The 12,772-nt window shown below is 37.8% G+C and overlaps 1 protein-coding gene across 1 annotated transcript in view; it reads left to right on the top strand.

The window, feature by feature from the left end:
• The window catches only part of PLSCR4 (phospholipid scramblase 4), a 31,807-nt gene that overhangs the window by 15,944 nt on the left and 3,091 nt on the right, over nt 1–12,772 (top strand). Inside the window, exons 4-6 of the mRNA XM_006869875.1 lie at nt 1,023–1,065; nt 2,856–3,082; nt 11,317–11,478. Coding sequence (XP_006869937.1) covers nt 1,023–1,065; nt 2,856–3,082; nt 11,317–11,478 — 432 coding nt within the window. The remainder of the gene's footprint in view (nt 1–1,022; nt 1,066–2,855; nt 3,083–11,316; nt 11,479–12,772) is intronic.

Genomic DNA, 12,772 nt, shown 5'->3' with positions numbered 1-12,772 from the left:
AGATTTGCCTAATTTAATACGTCGTTTGATTTCTTACCTGCTGCTTCCGTGAGTGTTGCTAGTTGATCCAAGAAGAATGAAGTCCTTGACAACTTCAATCTCTTTCTGTTGATAAGAACGTTGTTTATTGGTCCAGTGGTGAGGATTTTTGTTTTCTTTACATTGAGATGTAATTTATACCGAAGACTATGCTCTTTGATCTTTTATCAGTGAATGCATAGATTTAGCAAATATGTTTAAAAACAGTTTCTCAACTTATAATATTGACAGGATATGTTAATATATTTGATGAATGCTATTTGTCCTTTTTTTAGTACTTCTGGTGTGGTGCTGTAGGACCAACACTGGGAACCACAAAGTTGGCAGTTCAAACCCACCAACTGCTCCTTGGAAACAAACTTGGACTTCTTATACATGGTCACTATGAATTGGGACTGACTCAATGGCACTAAACAGCAACAACATTTATCCTTTCAGGAATGTTTGGAATTTTTAAAAAATAAACATAAATATAAACAAATAAAATACAGTTTTTTTGTTACTGTGAGTCAGATAAATCTGGTTTTAACTCTGACTCTATCCTTTACTAGCAGTCCTAGTGTGGATATGTAGGATAAGCACTGGACTGCTAACACAAGATTGGCAGTTCAAACCCACCAGTCGCCCCTGAGAAACCCTATACTGGAATGCTGTGATTTGGATTCTACTCAACAGTACTTAAAAAAACAATATCCCCTACTAATTCTGCAACTTTGAATAACTTTATTATAGTCTTAGTGCTTTGATTTTACCATCTGTAAAATAGTGCTATCAATACCTGCTTTAGTAGGTTATTATGAGTTAATGAGACAAAGTTGGTAAAGTTTCTTATATTTTCAGTACCTGAAACACACTCAAGAGATGTGTGGAGAAAGTTATTATGAATGGATTTATTTTCATAATTTTTTTTAAATTTTGTTTCTGATATTTATTTTAATTTTGTTATTTCTCTTTCTCCCAATTACTTTGTTCTATCCCAACAGTTGGACAACATACATGTTCTTCAGCATTTTGAGCCTCTGGAGTGTATGTATTATTTTGTAGTATTCAGTAGTATATGAAGCAGGTAGAATTTTGCATTACCCAATATCTTTTTCTTTTTTTTTTTTTTCCACAAATAACATCTTTTATTTGTCATCAGCAAAAGTTTGAATTTTAAACAGATTCTTGAACTGGTGGTTCATAGTCATCAGTTTGTTCAACTTTAGCACCCATCTCACCTCCAATAGCTTTTCCAGAACTACTGCCTTCAACATGAAGCTCCATGAGTTTTCCCAACTCAAACTTGGGCTTCTTCAGCATTTTTACTTTCCTAACAAACACATCATGGAGAGGGTAAATAGGCTGTTGGGAATCAATTTATTGACCCCTTCTTTCAAGTCATTTGTCTGTACCATTCGGGTCATGATTTCCATCATTTTCTTCTGAATTTGATGGACCTGTTGGTGCTGAGCATAAGATGTCTTCCGAATCTGGTTGTTGCATTTTTTAGTAAAACCAACACAGAACAGGCGAAGCAAATAACCATCTGTAGTCTTTACATGAACATGAGCTTCAATCATGGTCTGCCATTTTTGACCATAAGCACATTTTGTCATGGGTAAGATCCATGCCATGAAAGTTGGTCAAGCAGTTTTGCCCTGAACATCCTCAGTAATTAGCTTGAATTTTCTAAATGCAACTTCATCATTCTGCAGATCAGTAAGACTCACTTCAAAAACCTTTGAGTCCATCAGATGCAATTGTGGTTCCTTGAGTCTTTGTGACTGTTGTTTTCCCAATATTTCTTATATTAAATATAGCTGGTACTTTCACATCATACCAATCTTTCTTAGAAAATGGATCAACCACTTTCTTCTTGGCTCCTTTTTTGCCACCATTTGTAAGACACTTGTTCTTGCTGACCACCATGGTGCTGCTCAGAGAGCCAAAAGGGCTACCCAGTATCTTTTTATATTGAATAATTTTTTAGTGATTCAGGAGAAAAGTCTGTCTTCTATTATTTTCAAGAAAGTAATAAATGGAATTATTTATGCATAATTTTATCTATTTATACATTAAATACTTTTAATTTTTTAGACATGCAAATGTCCTTATTTATTATCCACACAGTGCCTTGCTCTTTGCACATTCCCTCTCCTCCACACTCATCTTTTATAGATGAGGAAAAGGCTACAGGAGATTGAGTGAGGGAGTAGGGACACCCGAGTCAGCTAGTCAGTGGTAGAGCTGGATCTAGTAGGTAGCATTGAACTCCTGTCCAATGCTTTTTCTCTGGAAGTTAAAAGAAATGAGCCCAGAAAATATTAAGCCTGTTCTCTTTTCATCACTATGAGAGTACTGGCCCTCACTGCACCAGCTATACACATTTGTTTGGCCACCACATTGGACATTTACTTTGTCTTGGTTCCTTTTTCTATTTGCAATTCTTAATGGCACTGATCCTCTTAGCATATTTTTTGAGTAAGTTAATTGATTGTCTAGTGTGTAATTTGATTAAAATATTTTAATAACTAAAGTTTTATGAATTCCGATACTATGGGAAATAATTTTAGTTTTTTATATATTAAAAATGTAAAGAGCATTTTAAACATAGTTTCTTAAACAAAAGTTTTTTTTTTTTTTAATTTCCCAGCTAATTAAATACTTAGAGGACTTATGAGTAATTTTCATGTTCTGATCGCTTGTATATATTCCAATAGAATTTTTTTTTGAAAAGCTATTTTACTTTAAGCCCTAAAGAGATGCTACCAAAGGACTTCTTGTGGAAGCTATTAACTCATAATTTGAGAGGGTTTTCTCATTTTCTTCTTTAGTGATGACAGGCTTTGAAACTAATAATAAATATGATGTTAAAAACAACTTGGACCAGATGGTTTACATTGTAAATGAAGATACGGATGACTTCACCAGGAATGCTTATCGGACACTGAGGCCCTTCGTCCTCCGGGTCACCGAGTGTATGGGCAGAGAAATCATGACAATGCAGAGACCCTTCAGATGCTCCTGCTGTTGTTTCTGTTGTCCCTCAGCCAGGCAAGAGGTCAGAGACAGAGTCTTACTCATCGTATCATGCTACTCCCACTCTTCAGGACATGGTTCCACTCTGTCCAGAAGAGCCCACTCAACTCACTGCCATGGAATTGATTCAGACTCATAACGACCCTATGTAGGGTTTCTTAGGCTGTAAGTATTCTAAGGAGCACAGAGACTCCTCTTTCACTTGAAGAGTAACTGCTAGATTTGAACTGCTGACCTTGTGGTTAGCAGCCCATCTCATACCCCCACTACGCTACCAGGACTCCAGAATAACACAAGGAAGCATTTTCAATGGCTTTGCCAGTCAGGATGGAAGGAGGTGGTGGGGAGGAAGGTCCTAGTCAGTGGGTCAATCTCAAATTAGGATATTGAGTCTAGGAACCCTGTTGGCACTGTAGAAGTCTCTACTAACCACAAAGTGGGCTGTTCAAAACCACCTGCCACTCTGGGAGAAAGATCAGGCTGTTTGCTCCTGTGAGGATTTCCTGCCTTGAAAACTTGTATAGGGTCACTATGAGCCAGCAGTTACTCATTGGCAGTGAGTTTCATTGTTGTTTTTGGTTAGTCAATGACAATTGACTACTGTGTTACTTATGTGTATACTGATTGAGAAATGTATATGCGTTGACAATAGCCATGCACATTGGTCTGAATATATCTGTGTATCTCTAGATAAGGTATGGCTTCAGCATAAATGTACCCTCTTAGCATTGGAAAGGATGGTAGTTACATTTATGTGACCTACACAACCTAGACCTTTCTACAGAAAAAGAGGCAAAAAAGATTAAGTGCCTTACGAGGGTCTCACATTGGATAGGTGTCAATGCTGGAACTTTAATGCAGATAGGCTTAGTTATAGTTTGGTTATTTTTATCACTGCAAGAAGATTTTTTGCTATAAGAGAAAAACACAACAACAACAAAAATCATTTTAGAGAGCGCAACCAATGTTTGATTTCTGATATGTCACCTGCTTGAATTTGTACAATTGACTTAATTTCTTTGAGCACAGGAGTTTTTATTTATAAAATGTGAAGAACAATGTTTCATTAGATTACTGGGAACATGGTAAGTACCATCATTTACCAAATAATATCCTATTAGATAATAATAGTACTTATCTAATAGGATTTCTTTTAAGATTACATGCTCAACTGCTTGGAACTGTGTCTACACATTATACACATATTCAGTGAATCAACCTTTATCCCTCAACATATTTATAACCACAACTACCTTCTTCCCCACCTTCATCTCTAATCTCTGGCAGCCATTAATCTTTACTTCATTTCTATAATTTTATTATTTCAGAATTTTATATAAATGGAATTATAGAACATAATCTTTAAGGATTTTTTTTCTTCACTTGGTGTAAATACCTTTAGATTCATCTAAAGTGTTGCATGCGTCAATAATTTTTTCCATTTTATGACTGAGTAGTGTGCTATAAGGTCAGTTTGAACCATAAGGTTGGCGGTTCAAATTTTCCAGTCACTCCTCAGAAACCCTATACAGGATTGCTGTGAGTTGGAATTAACTCAACAACACTTAACAATAATAACGAAGTGTACTATAAAGAAGCTCTGGTGAAACTAGCATAAACACTGAACTGGTAACCACAATTTTTGCAGTTCAAAACCACCAGCTGCTCCATGGGAGAAAGATAAGCCTTTTTGATCCCATAAAGTCTTACAGCCTCTGAAACGCTATACAAGGTCACAATGAGTCAGAATTGACTTGATAACAGTGAGTTTGTTTTTTAATTTGAGTATAAAATAGGAACTTATAAAATAATTATTTTTCTACAACCTATGAGACCTTAGTTCTAGGAAGCTATCAAATTAATATGTATGTGCTGTTGTATGAATATATGTGTATGAGCAATGCTGTCTTGATTTAACAACCAGTGAAGTTGAGTGGTCCTATATTATGATGATGAGCTGTTGTGGTTAGGTGCCACTGAGTCAATTCCAACTCATAGTGACTGCATGTCCAACAGAAACACTACCCCGTTCTGCACCATCCTCACAATTGTTACTTTGTTAGATCCCATTGTTGCTGCCACCATATCTGTTCATATGATCGTGGTCCTCCTCCTTTCTACTGACTCTCTAAATATCTCTAGGGACTTCTGCATCCTGAAAATATGTCCAACATATGTGAGATGAAGTCTCACCATTCTTGCTACTAAAGATCATTCAGGCTGTTCTTTCTCCAAGACGGATTTATTCATTCTTCTGACAGTCCATGGTACATTCAATATTTATCAACAACACCTAATGCAAATACATTAGTTCTCTAGTCTTCTTTGTTCAGTATGTAGCTTTTGCATGCATTTTTTGTTGTTGTCATTAGGTGCCATCAATTCAGAACCAACTCATAGGGACTCTATGCACAACAGAAGGAAACACTGTCCGCTCCCATGCCAACCTCACAGTCGTTGCCATGTCTGATCCTATTGCTGCTGCCACTGTGCCAATCCATCCAATTTGGAGGCTTCCTTTTTTTCTCAAACCCTCCATTATACCAAACATGATATCCTTCTCTAGGGACTGGTCTCTCCTGATAATATAGCCAAAGTATGAGAGACAAATCTGGCCTTCCAGATTTCCAAGGAGCATTCTGGCTGGACTTCTTCCAACACAGATCTGTTTGTTCTTTTGACAGTCCATAGTATTTTTTTTTTCAATGTTTTATTGTGAATTATGTGATAGTTTAAATGGGAGAACATTAGTTTTACATTCATTATATTTTATATCGTTTCATTGCCATGGTTACAATCCCCTCCATGCATCATCAACCAACAAAAGGTACACCCTGCAAGCCTGCCCCCACCCAGTCATCAGTATACAGCCCCTCTCCCTCCCTGGATCTCAAGTCCCCAGCTGCTCCATCTCTCCACGTCATCGTCTCTGCCTTCATCTCAGGCATCACTGCTTCTCTGGGTAGGGTCCTGCTCTCCGCTCTTCTCCATTGATGGTCCTAGGGACCTCCGCTCCTAGACTGAAAAGTTAATCACTCCCCTTCTTGCTATAAAATGTCTACCTTTACATTTCCAACCTTCCCAATCAGTCCTGATAACAATTATTCACTACTGTATCACAAAAGACCCGTCTGCATTTCATCAGCCCTGCCTAGACAGATTGGATACTATTCACTGGAGATTCTACCTTCCTCCAGGCCCTCTGGATCTAGGTTCCCTCTTGAAAGCTTGTAAACCAGTCACTTCTTGCCTTTGTAGCCCACCCCCACTCCCATTTTGGGTGGCCAATGTCCAAGTTGCCCATCCCTGTCTACTCTGTGTGTGGAGGGAGTGGAAATGATTCTTGCTGTAAGGATTTGTTTCCTCTTTTGAGCTACTGCATCCATAGGTGTAGGTCAAGTTCATCAACTTGTATCAGATTACGCTTTTTTTTCCTTGTCTTTCTTCTTCTGGTTGAGCTCTGATCATCCAGTCATTGAAGCCAGGTCAAGTGGGCATTATCTACAAGTGTGGGTGTTCTTGCACATATCTCTTCTCTTCTTATCAGCTGGACACTTCACTCTCCACTCTAGTCCTCTGTGGCTGTGTCACTGACTCTGTGCCCTAGAGTCCCCAGGTCTTGCCACACTGCTGGCCGACCAGGTCTCCACCCGGGTTCAAACTAGTCTATTGAACATTGTAGTGCTTAGCTTGCCGCTTCATTGCTATTTTTCCCGCACTTCCCCTTATGGGTGACAAGCGTGGTCACCAATCAGAGCGTGTATTCCCATTGAATCTTAGTCTTGGAAGAGGGTTTGTCCTGAGGGGACCTGACCACTTGCCTTGATGTCTCCTGGGCAAGCAACTTGCTTGTTCTTGTAGTAACAGTTGGTCTGCCTCTATTGTTTTGTATTTTTCCTGTAGTTCTTTCTTTCAAGAAGTATCTTCTGTTCTTCTAGTTGCTCCAGGCTGGTTTGCTCATCCTTTCAAGTGGAAATTTCCCATCTCTGAAGATCTGGATGTGGTTCAGACTTCTACCTATAGTCTTATGTAATGCTGAGGCTCCGCAGGAAGCCTTCTTCACTGGGCACATTGTAGCCCCATTTTAGGTATTCCAATCAGTTATAGGCAGAAGACAGTCCATAGTATTTTAATATTCTCTTCCAACACCATAACTCAAATGCATCAATTCCTCTATGTTCTTCCTTATTCACTGTCGAACTTTCACATACATATGAGGTTATTGAAAATACCATGGCTTGGATTAGGCACGCCTTAATCCTCAACCTGACATCTTTGCTCACGAACATTTTAAAGAAGTCCGTGCAGCAGATAATGTAATGTCATTTTCATTTCTTAACTGCTGCTTCCATGAATGTTGATAGTGGATCCAGGCAAAATTAATTCTTGACAACATCAATCTTTTCTCCATTTATCATAATGCTATTCATTGATCCAGAAGTTAGGATTTTTGTTTTATTAACAATGAGGTGCAACTAATACTGAAGGTTGTGGTCTTTGATCTTCATCAGTAAGTATTTTAAGTCCTGTTCACTTTCAGCAACCAAAGTTGTATCACCTGCATATTGCAGGTTGTTCATAAGTCTTCCTCCAATCCTGATGCCACATTTTCCTTCATAAAAGCCAGCTTCTATGATTGTGTACTCAGCATACACATTGAATAAGTGTGAAAGAATATAACCCTGGCACACACATCTCCTAATTTTAAACCATTCAGTATTCTCTTGTTCTGTTCAAACAATTGCCGCTTGGTCTAGGTATAGGTTCCTCATGAGCATAATTAAGTGTTCTGGAATTCTCATTCTCCCCAATGTTGTCCATAGCTTGTCATAATCTGCATAATCAAAAGCCTTTGCATATTCAATAAAACAAAGGTAAGCATCTTTCTGGTATTTTCTGCTTTCAGTCAAGATCCATCTGACACCAGCAATGATATTTCTCATTCCACATCCTTTTCTGAAACTTGCTTGAACCTCTGGAAGTTCTCTTTCATTGCATGGTTGCAGCTGTTTTTGCATTATAGTTAGTAAAGTTTTACTTGCATGGGAGATTATGGGTATTATCTGATGATTTCTGCATTCTGCTGGGTCACTTCTCTTTGAAATGGGAACAAATATGGGTGTCTTCCAGTCAATTGGCCAGGTAGTTTCTTCCACATTTCTTGGCATAGTTGAATGCTACATCAGTTTGCTGAAAGCTTTCAATTGGTATTCCATCAACTCATGGTGCTTTTTTCTTTGCCAATGTCTTCAATACACTTTGGACTTCTTCCTTCAGTATCATTGACTCTTGATCAATGCTGTTACCTCTTGAAATGGTTGAGCATCAACCATTTCATTTTGTGTACAATGACTCTGTATATCCCTTCCATCTTTTGATGTTGTCTGCATCATTTAATATTTTGCCCATAGAATCCTTCAATATTGCAAGTCTAGAATTGAAGTTTTTATTCAGTTCCATTAGCTTGAGAAATGCTAAGTATGTTCTTCCCTTTTGGTTTTCTAACTCCAGGTATTTGTATATTTCATTATAGTATTTGATTTTGTTTTCTGAAGCTACCCTTTGAAATTTTTTATTAGGCTATCTTATCTCCTCAGTTCTTTGATTTACTAGCATCTCTACACTGGAGAGCAAGTTTCAGAGTCTCTTCTGACACCCTTTTTGGTCTTTTCCTACTTTCTTGTCTTAATGTCCTTTTGCTTTCTTCCTATAGGATGTTCTTGATATCATCCCACACTTCTTCTGGTTTACTGTATTTAGTCTAATGCATCAAATCCGTTCTTTAGATTATCTCTAAATTCTAGTAGTATATGTTCAAGATCATATTTTGGCTCTCTTATGCTTGTTTTAGTTTTCTCCAACTTCAGCCTGATCTTGCGTACGATAGTCTGTTCCAGAGTCTTCTCCTAGCCTTGTTTTGGCAGATTATCTGGAGTGTTTCCACTGTCTTTTTCCACAAATATAGTCAATTTGATTTCTGTGTATTCCATCTGGTGAGGTATACTCATCTTTTATATTGTGTAAAAAAGATTATTTGCAATGAACAAGTCATGGTCTTGCAAAATTCTATCATAGGATCTCCAGCATCATTTCTATTACTTAGGCCATATTTTCCAATGACTGATCCTTCTTCTTTGTTTCCAACGTTTGCATTCCAATCACCAGTAATTATCAACATATCTTGATTGCATGTTTGATCAATTTCAGACTGAAGAAGTTGGAAGCCTTTTTCAATTTCATCATCACTGGCTATTGTGTGATTGGTGTGTAAATTTGAATGGTGGTAATAACTGGTCTTCCTTGTAGGCATATAGGCTTTATTATTTGCTCTATGACAGATAGTGTTGTACTTCAAGACAGAGCTTGATACGTTCTTTTTGATGATGAATGTGATGCCATTTGTCTTCAATTTGTCATCCCAGCATAATAATCCATGTAATTGTCAGATTCAAAATGGCCAATATCAGTCCATTTCAGCTGACTAATGGCTAGGATATAATTGTTTGTGTGTGTGTTCATTTCATTTTTGACAATTTCTAATTTTTCTAGATTCATACTTCATACATTCCATATTCTGATTATTAATGGATATTTACAGCTATTTTCCTTCATTTTGAGTTGAATTCCATCTTCAAATAAAGGTCCCAAAGGCTTTACTCCATTTGCACCATCACAGCTAACTACTTTGAGGCGGCAGCTCTTCCCCAGTCATATTTTGAGTAACTTCTAACTTTAAGGTTGTATAGCTTCCAGCACTATATTTTACAAGATTCTAGTGCTTTTCACCAGGTTTCAGTATTCCATATTCTGGTGCTGACAGTGTTCCACTGCTATTCATCAGGATTTCAGTGACTCAATATTCTGAAATAGTCTGCTTCTCCTTCTTCCTAGTCTGTCTTTGTCTAGAATCTCAGCTGAAACCTGTCCACCATGGGTGAGCCTGCTGGTATTTAAAATACCCATGACATAGCTTCCAGAATCACAGTACCATGTACGTCACTACAGTACGACAAAGTGGCAAATGAGTGGTAGTGAATGCATATGAGACTATGGAAAATGACATGGGTCAGGCCCAACTCAGTTCTCAAAGTGATATCTTTGCTGTTTAACACTTTAAAGGTATCTTACAGCAGATTTTTCCAGTGCAATGTGTCATTTGGTTTCTTGACTGCTGCTTCTATGAGTATCAATTGTGTGTAAAATGAAATCCTTGACAATTTTTATCTTTTCTCTGTTTATCATTACGTTATTGGTTCAGTTGTGAATATTTTTGTTTCCTTTGTATTGAGGTGTAATACATACTAAAGGCTGCGCTTCAAATCCTGTTAGCTTTTGTAAGCAGGGTTGTGCTGTATGTGTACCTCAGGTTGTCAATAAACCTTGCTCCAATCCTGACAACTTAGGGACTGAAATTTTTAGGAAAATTGATATGATACCATAGAAATGGTTAGAACTTTTGGATTGGGACTTAATCTGTATACTCTTGTTATTATAAAATAGTAATATCTTCATTGTGCCTGAAAAAATATTACATAGACAAACTAAAATAAGGTAGCAGATAATATTTTGTAAATCTTAAATGGCTTTATGTACACACACTGTTGGTTACACAATATGTAGCTTTGGAATGCCTCTTTCCTCTTTTTTGTCTTTTAGAATTGTCAGGTCTGAGATTTGATTTTAACCTTATTAAAAGTTATTCAGTTACTTTATTACTCATTCATGGACTCTGTCAGCAAACAAGAGCCTCCTAGATCAAGACAAAGGATTGGATTATGGCACAGAGAGCAGTATGAGCATCACTGAGTCTGTATCCAGTCCCTTAACTCCTAGGTTCAACTTGAAAAAGCTCTGGTGACTGTTACTTATGCAGTTCAGGGACACTGAGCTTGAAGAACTGGCCATTTTACAGCAAACAGTAATCAATCAGTCCTGCTTTGCCCCAAAGCAAGACATGACTTCATCCCTTCAGGCTGCTCACTGCACAGATACCCCTGAGAAATAATACAAGTGAAGACTGTTCAGGGTTTTGTATTCTTGGCACATCCAAAAAGTCATCTAGTAGTGAGAGAGAGCCAAGGGACTTTTATCTGTCTCAATAATTATCTCCTTATTCCTAGCATGATTAAGAATGTTTCTAGGTTGTGTGTATATGCTTGTTTGAATATACTATGTATGGTATGTGTGTATAAGATGATGTATATATATGTATATAGGTATGTAACATCCTGTGCTCTGTCCTGATTTTGTTTGCAGATGGAGGTACAGTGTCCTCCAGGCATAACCATTGGTTATGTCGCAGAACACTGGAACTTGTTCAGGGCAGTTTACAGCATCGAAAATGAGAAGAAAGAGAATGTGTTGGGAGTGTATGGACCATGCTCAACCTATGGCTGTGGTTGGGATTCTGTCTTTGAGGTAATTTAATCTTAATCTGGGGTCCTCGTGCAGTGTTCTAGAATAAGCACTGGATCACAAGGTCAGTTTGAACAAGGTCGGTGGTTCAAACTCACAAGCTATTCCTTGGAAACCTTATACAGAGTCACCATGAGTAGTACTTGATGGCACTTGACAATACAACAACAGTCTTAATCTGGGGTCCTGGTATGGTGCTATAGGATAAGCACTGGGATACTACCTACAGTGTCAGCAGTTGAGACTCACCAGTGGCTCCTAAGAAACCCAACATATGGTTCTATGAGTTCAAACCAACTCGAAGTACATAACAGCAATCTTAATCTAGAAGCCCTGGTGGCACAATGGTTAAACACTAAACTCCTAGCCTAGTGGTTGTGGGTTCAAATCCACCAGCTACTCTGCCTGGAAAAAGCGTGGCAGTCTGCTTCCGTAAAGATTTACGACCTTAGAAACCCCGAAGGGCAGTTCGTCTCTCTGTCTTATAGGGTTGCTATGAGTTAGAATTCAACTTGACAGCAATACGTTTGGATTTTTGGAATATTAATCTAATCTTTTCTACACATATGCATAGACCCCACAATAATTTGAATTTACATTTTTTTTATGTGAATGAAATATGGTTTACAAAATCACTTATGAAGTAGATAAAGTAGTACCAGTTGACATCAAATGATTTCCAAATTATTTGTTTATCTCAAATACCTTCTTTAGACAGCATAACAGACGACTGTACACATGGGCCTCGCCAGATGGAACACATAGAAATCAAATTGATTACATCTGTGGAAAGAGAAGATGGAAAAGCTCCATATCATCAGTGAAAACAAGGCCAGGGGCAGACTGTGGTACAGACCATCAATTACTGATATACAAATTCAAACTAAAGCTGAAGAAAATGAAAACAAGTCCATGAGAGCCAAAATATGACCTTGAATTTATCCCACCTGAATTTAGAGACCATCTGAAGAAGAGATTTGATACATTAAACACTAAAGATGGAAGACCAGAAGAGTTGTGGGATGACATCAAGAACATCATACATGAAGAGAGCAGAAGGTCATTAAGAAGACAAGAAAGAAGGAAAAGTTGACCTTTTGGATGCCAGAGGAGACTCTGAAACTTGCTCTCCAGCGTAGAGAAGCTAAAGCAAATAGGAGAATTGAAGAGGTCCAAGAGCTGAACAGAAAATTCCAAAGATCAGCTCGAGAAGACAAAACCAGGTACTATAATAAAATATGCAAAGATTTGGAACTAGGAAACCAAAAGGGAAGAACACAGTCAGCATTTCTCAAGC

Source organism: Chrysochloris asiatica, unplaced genomic scaffold, assembly GCF_000296735.1.
Source record: "Chrysochloris asiatica unplaced genomic scaffold, ChrAsi1.0 scaffold00136, whole genome shotgun sequence".
NCBI classification, from domain to species: domain Eukaryota; kingdom Metazoa; phylum Chordata; class Mammalia; order Afrosoricida; family Chrysochloridae; genus Chrysochloris; species Chrysochloris asiatica.
The sequence above is the reverse complement of the archived record's forward strand: the minus strand, read 5'-3'. Positions and strand labels throughout refer to the sequence as shown.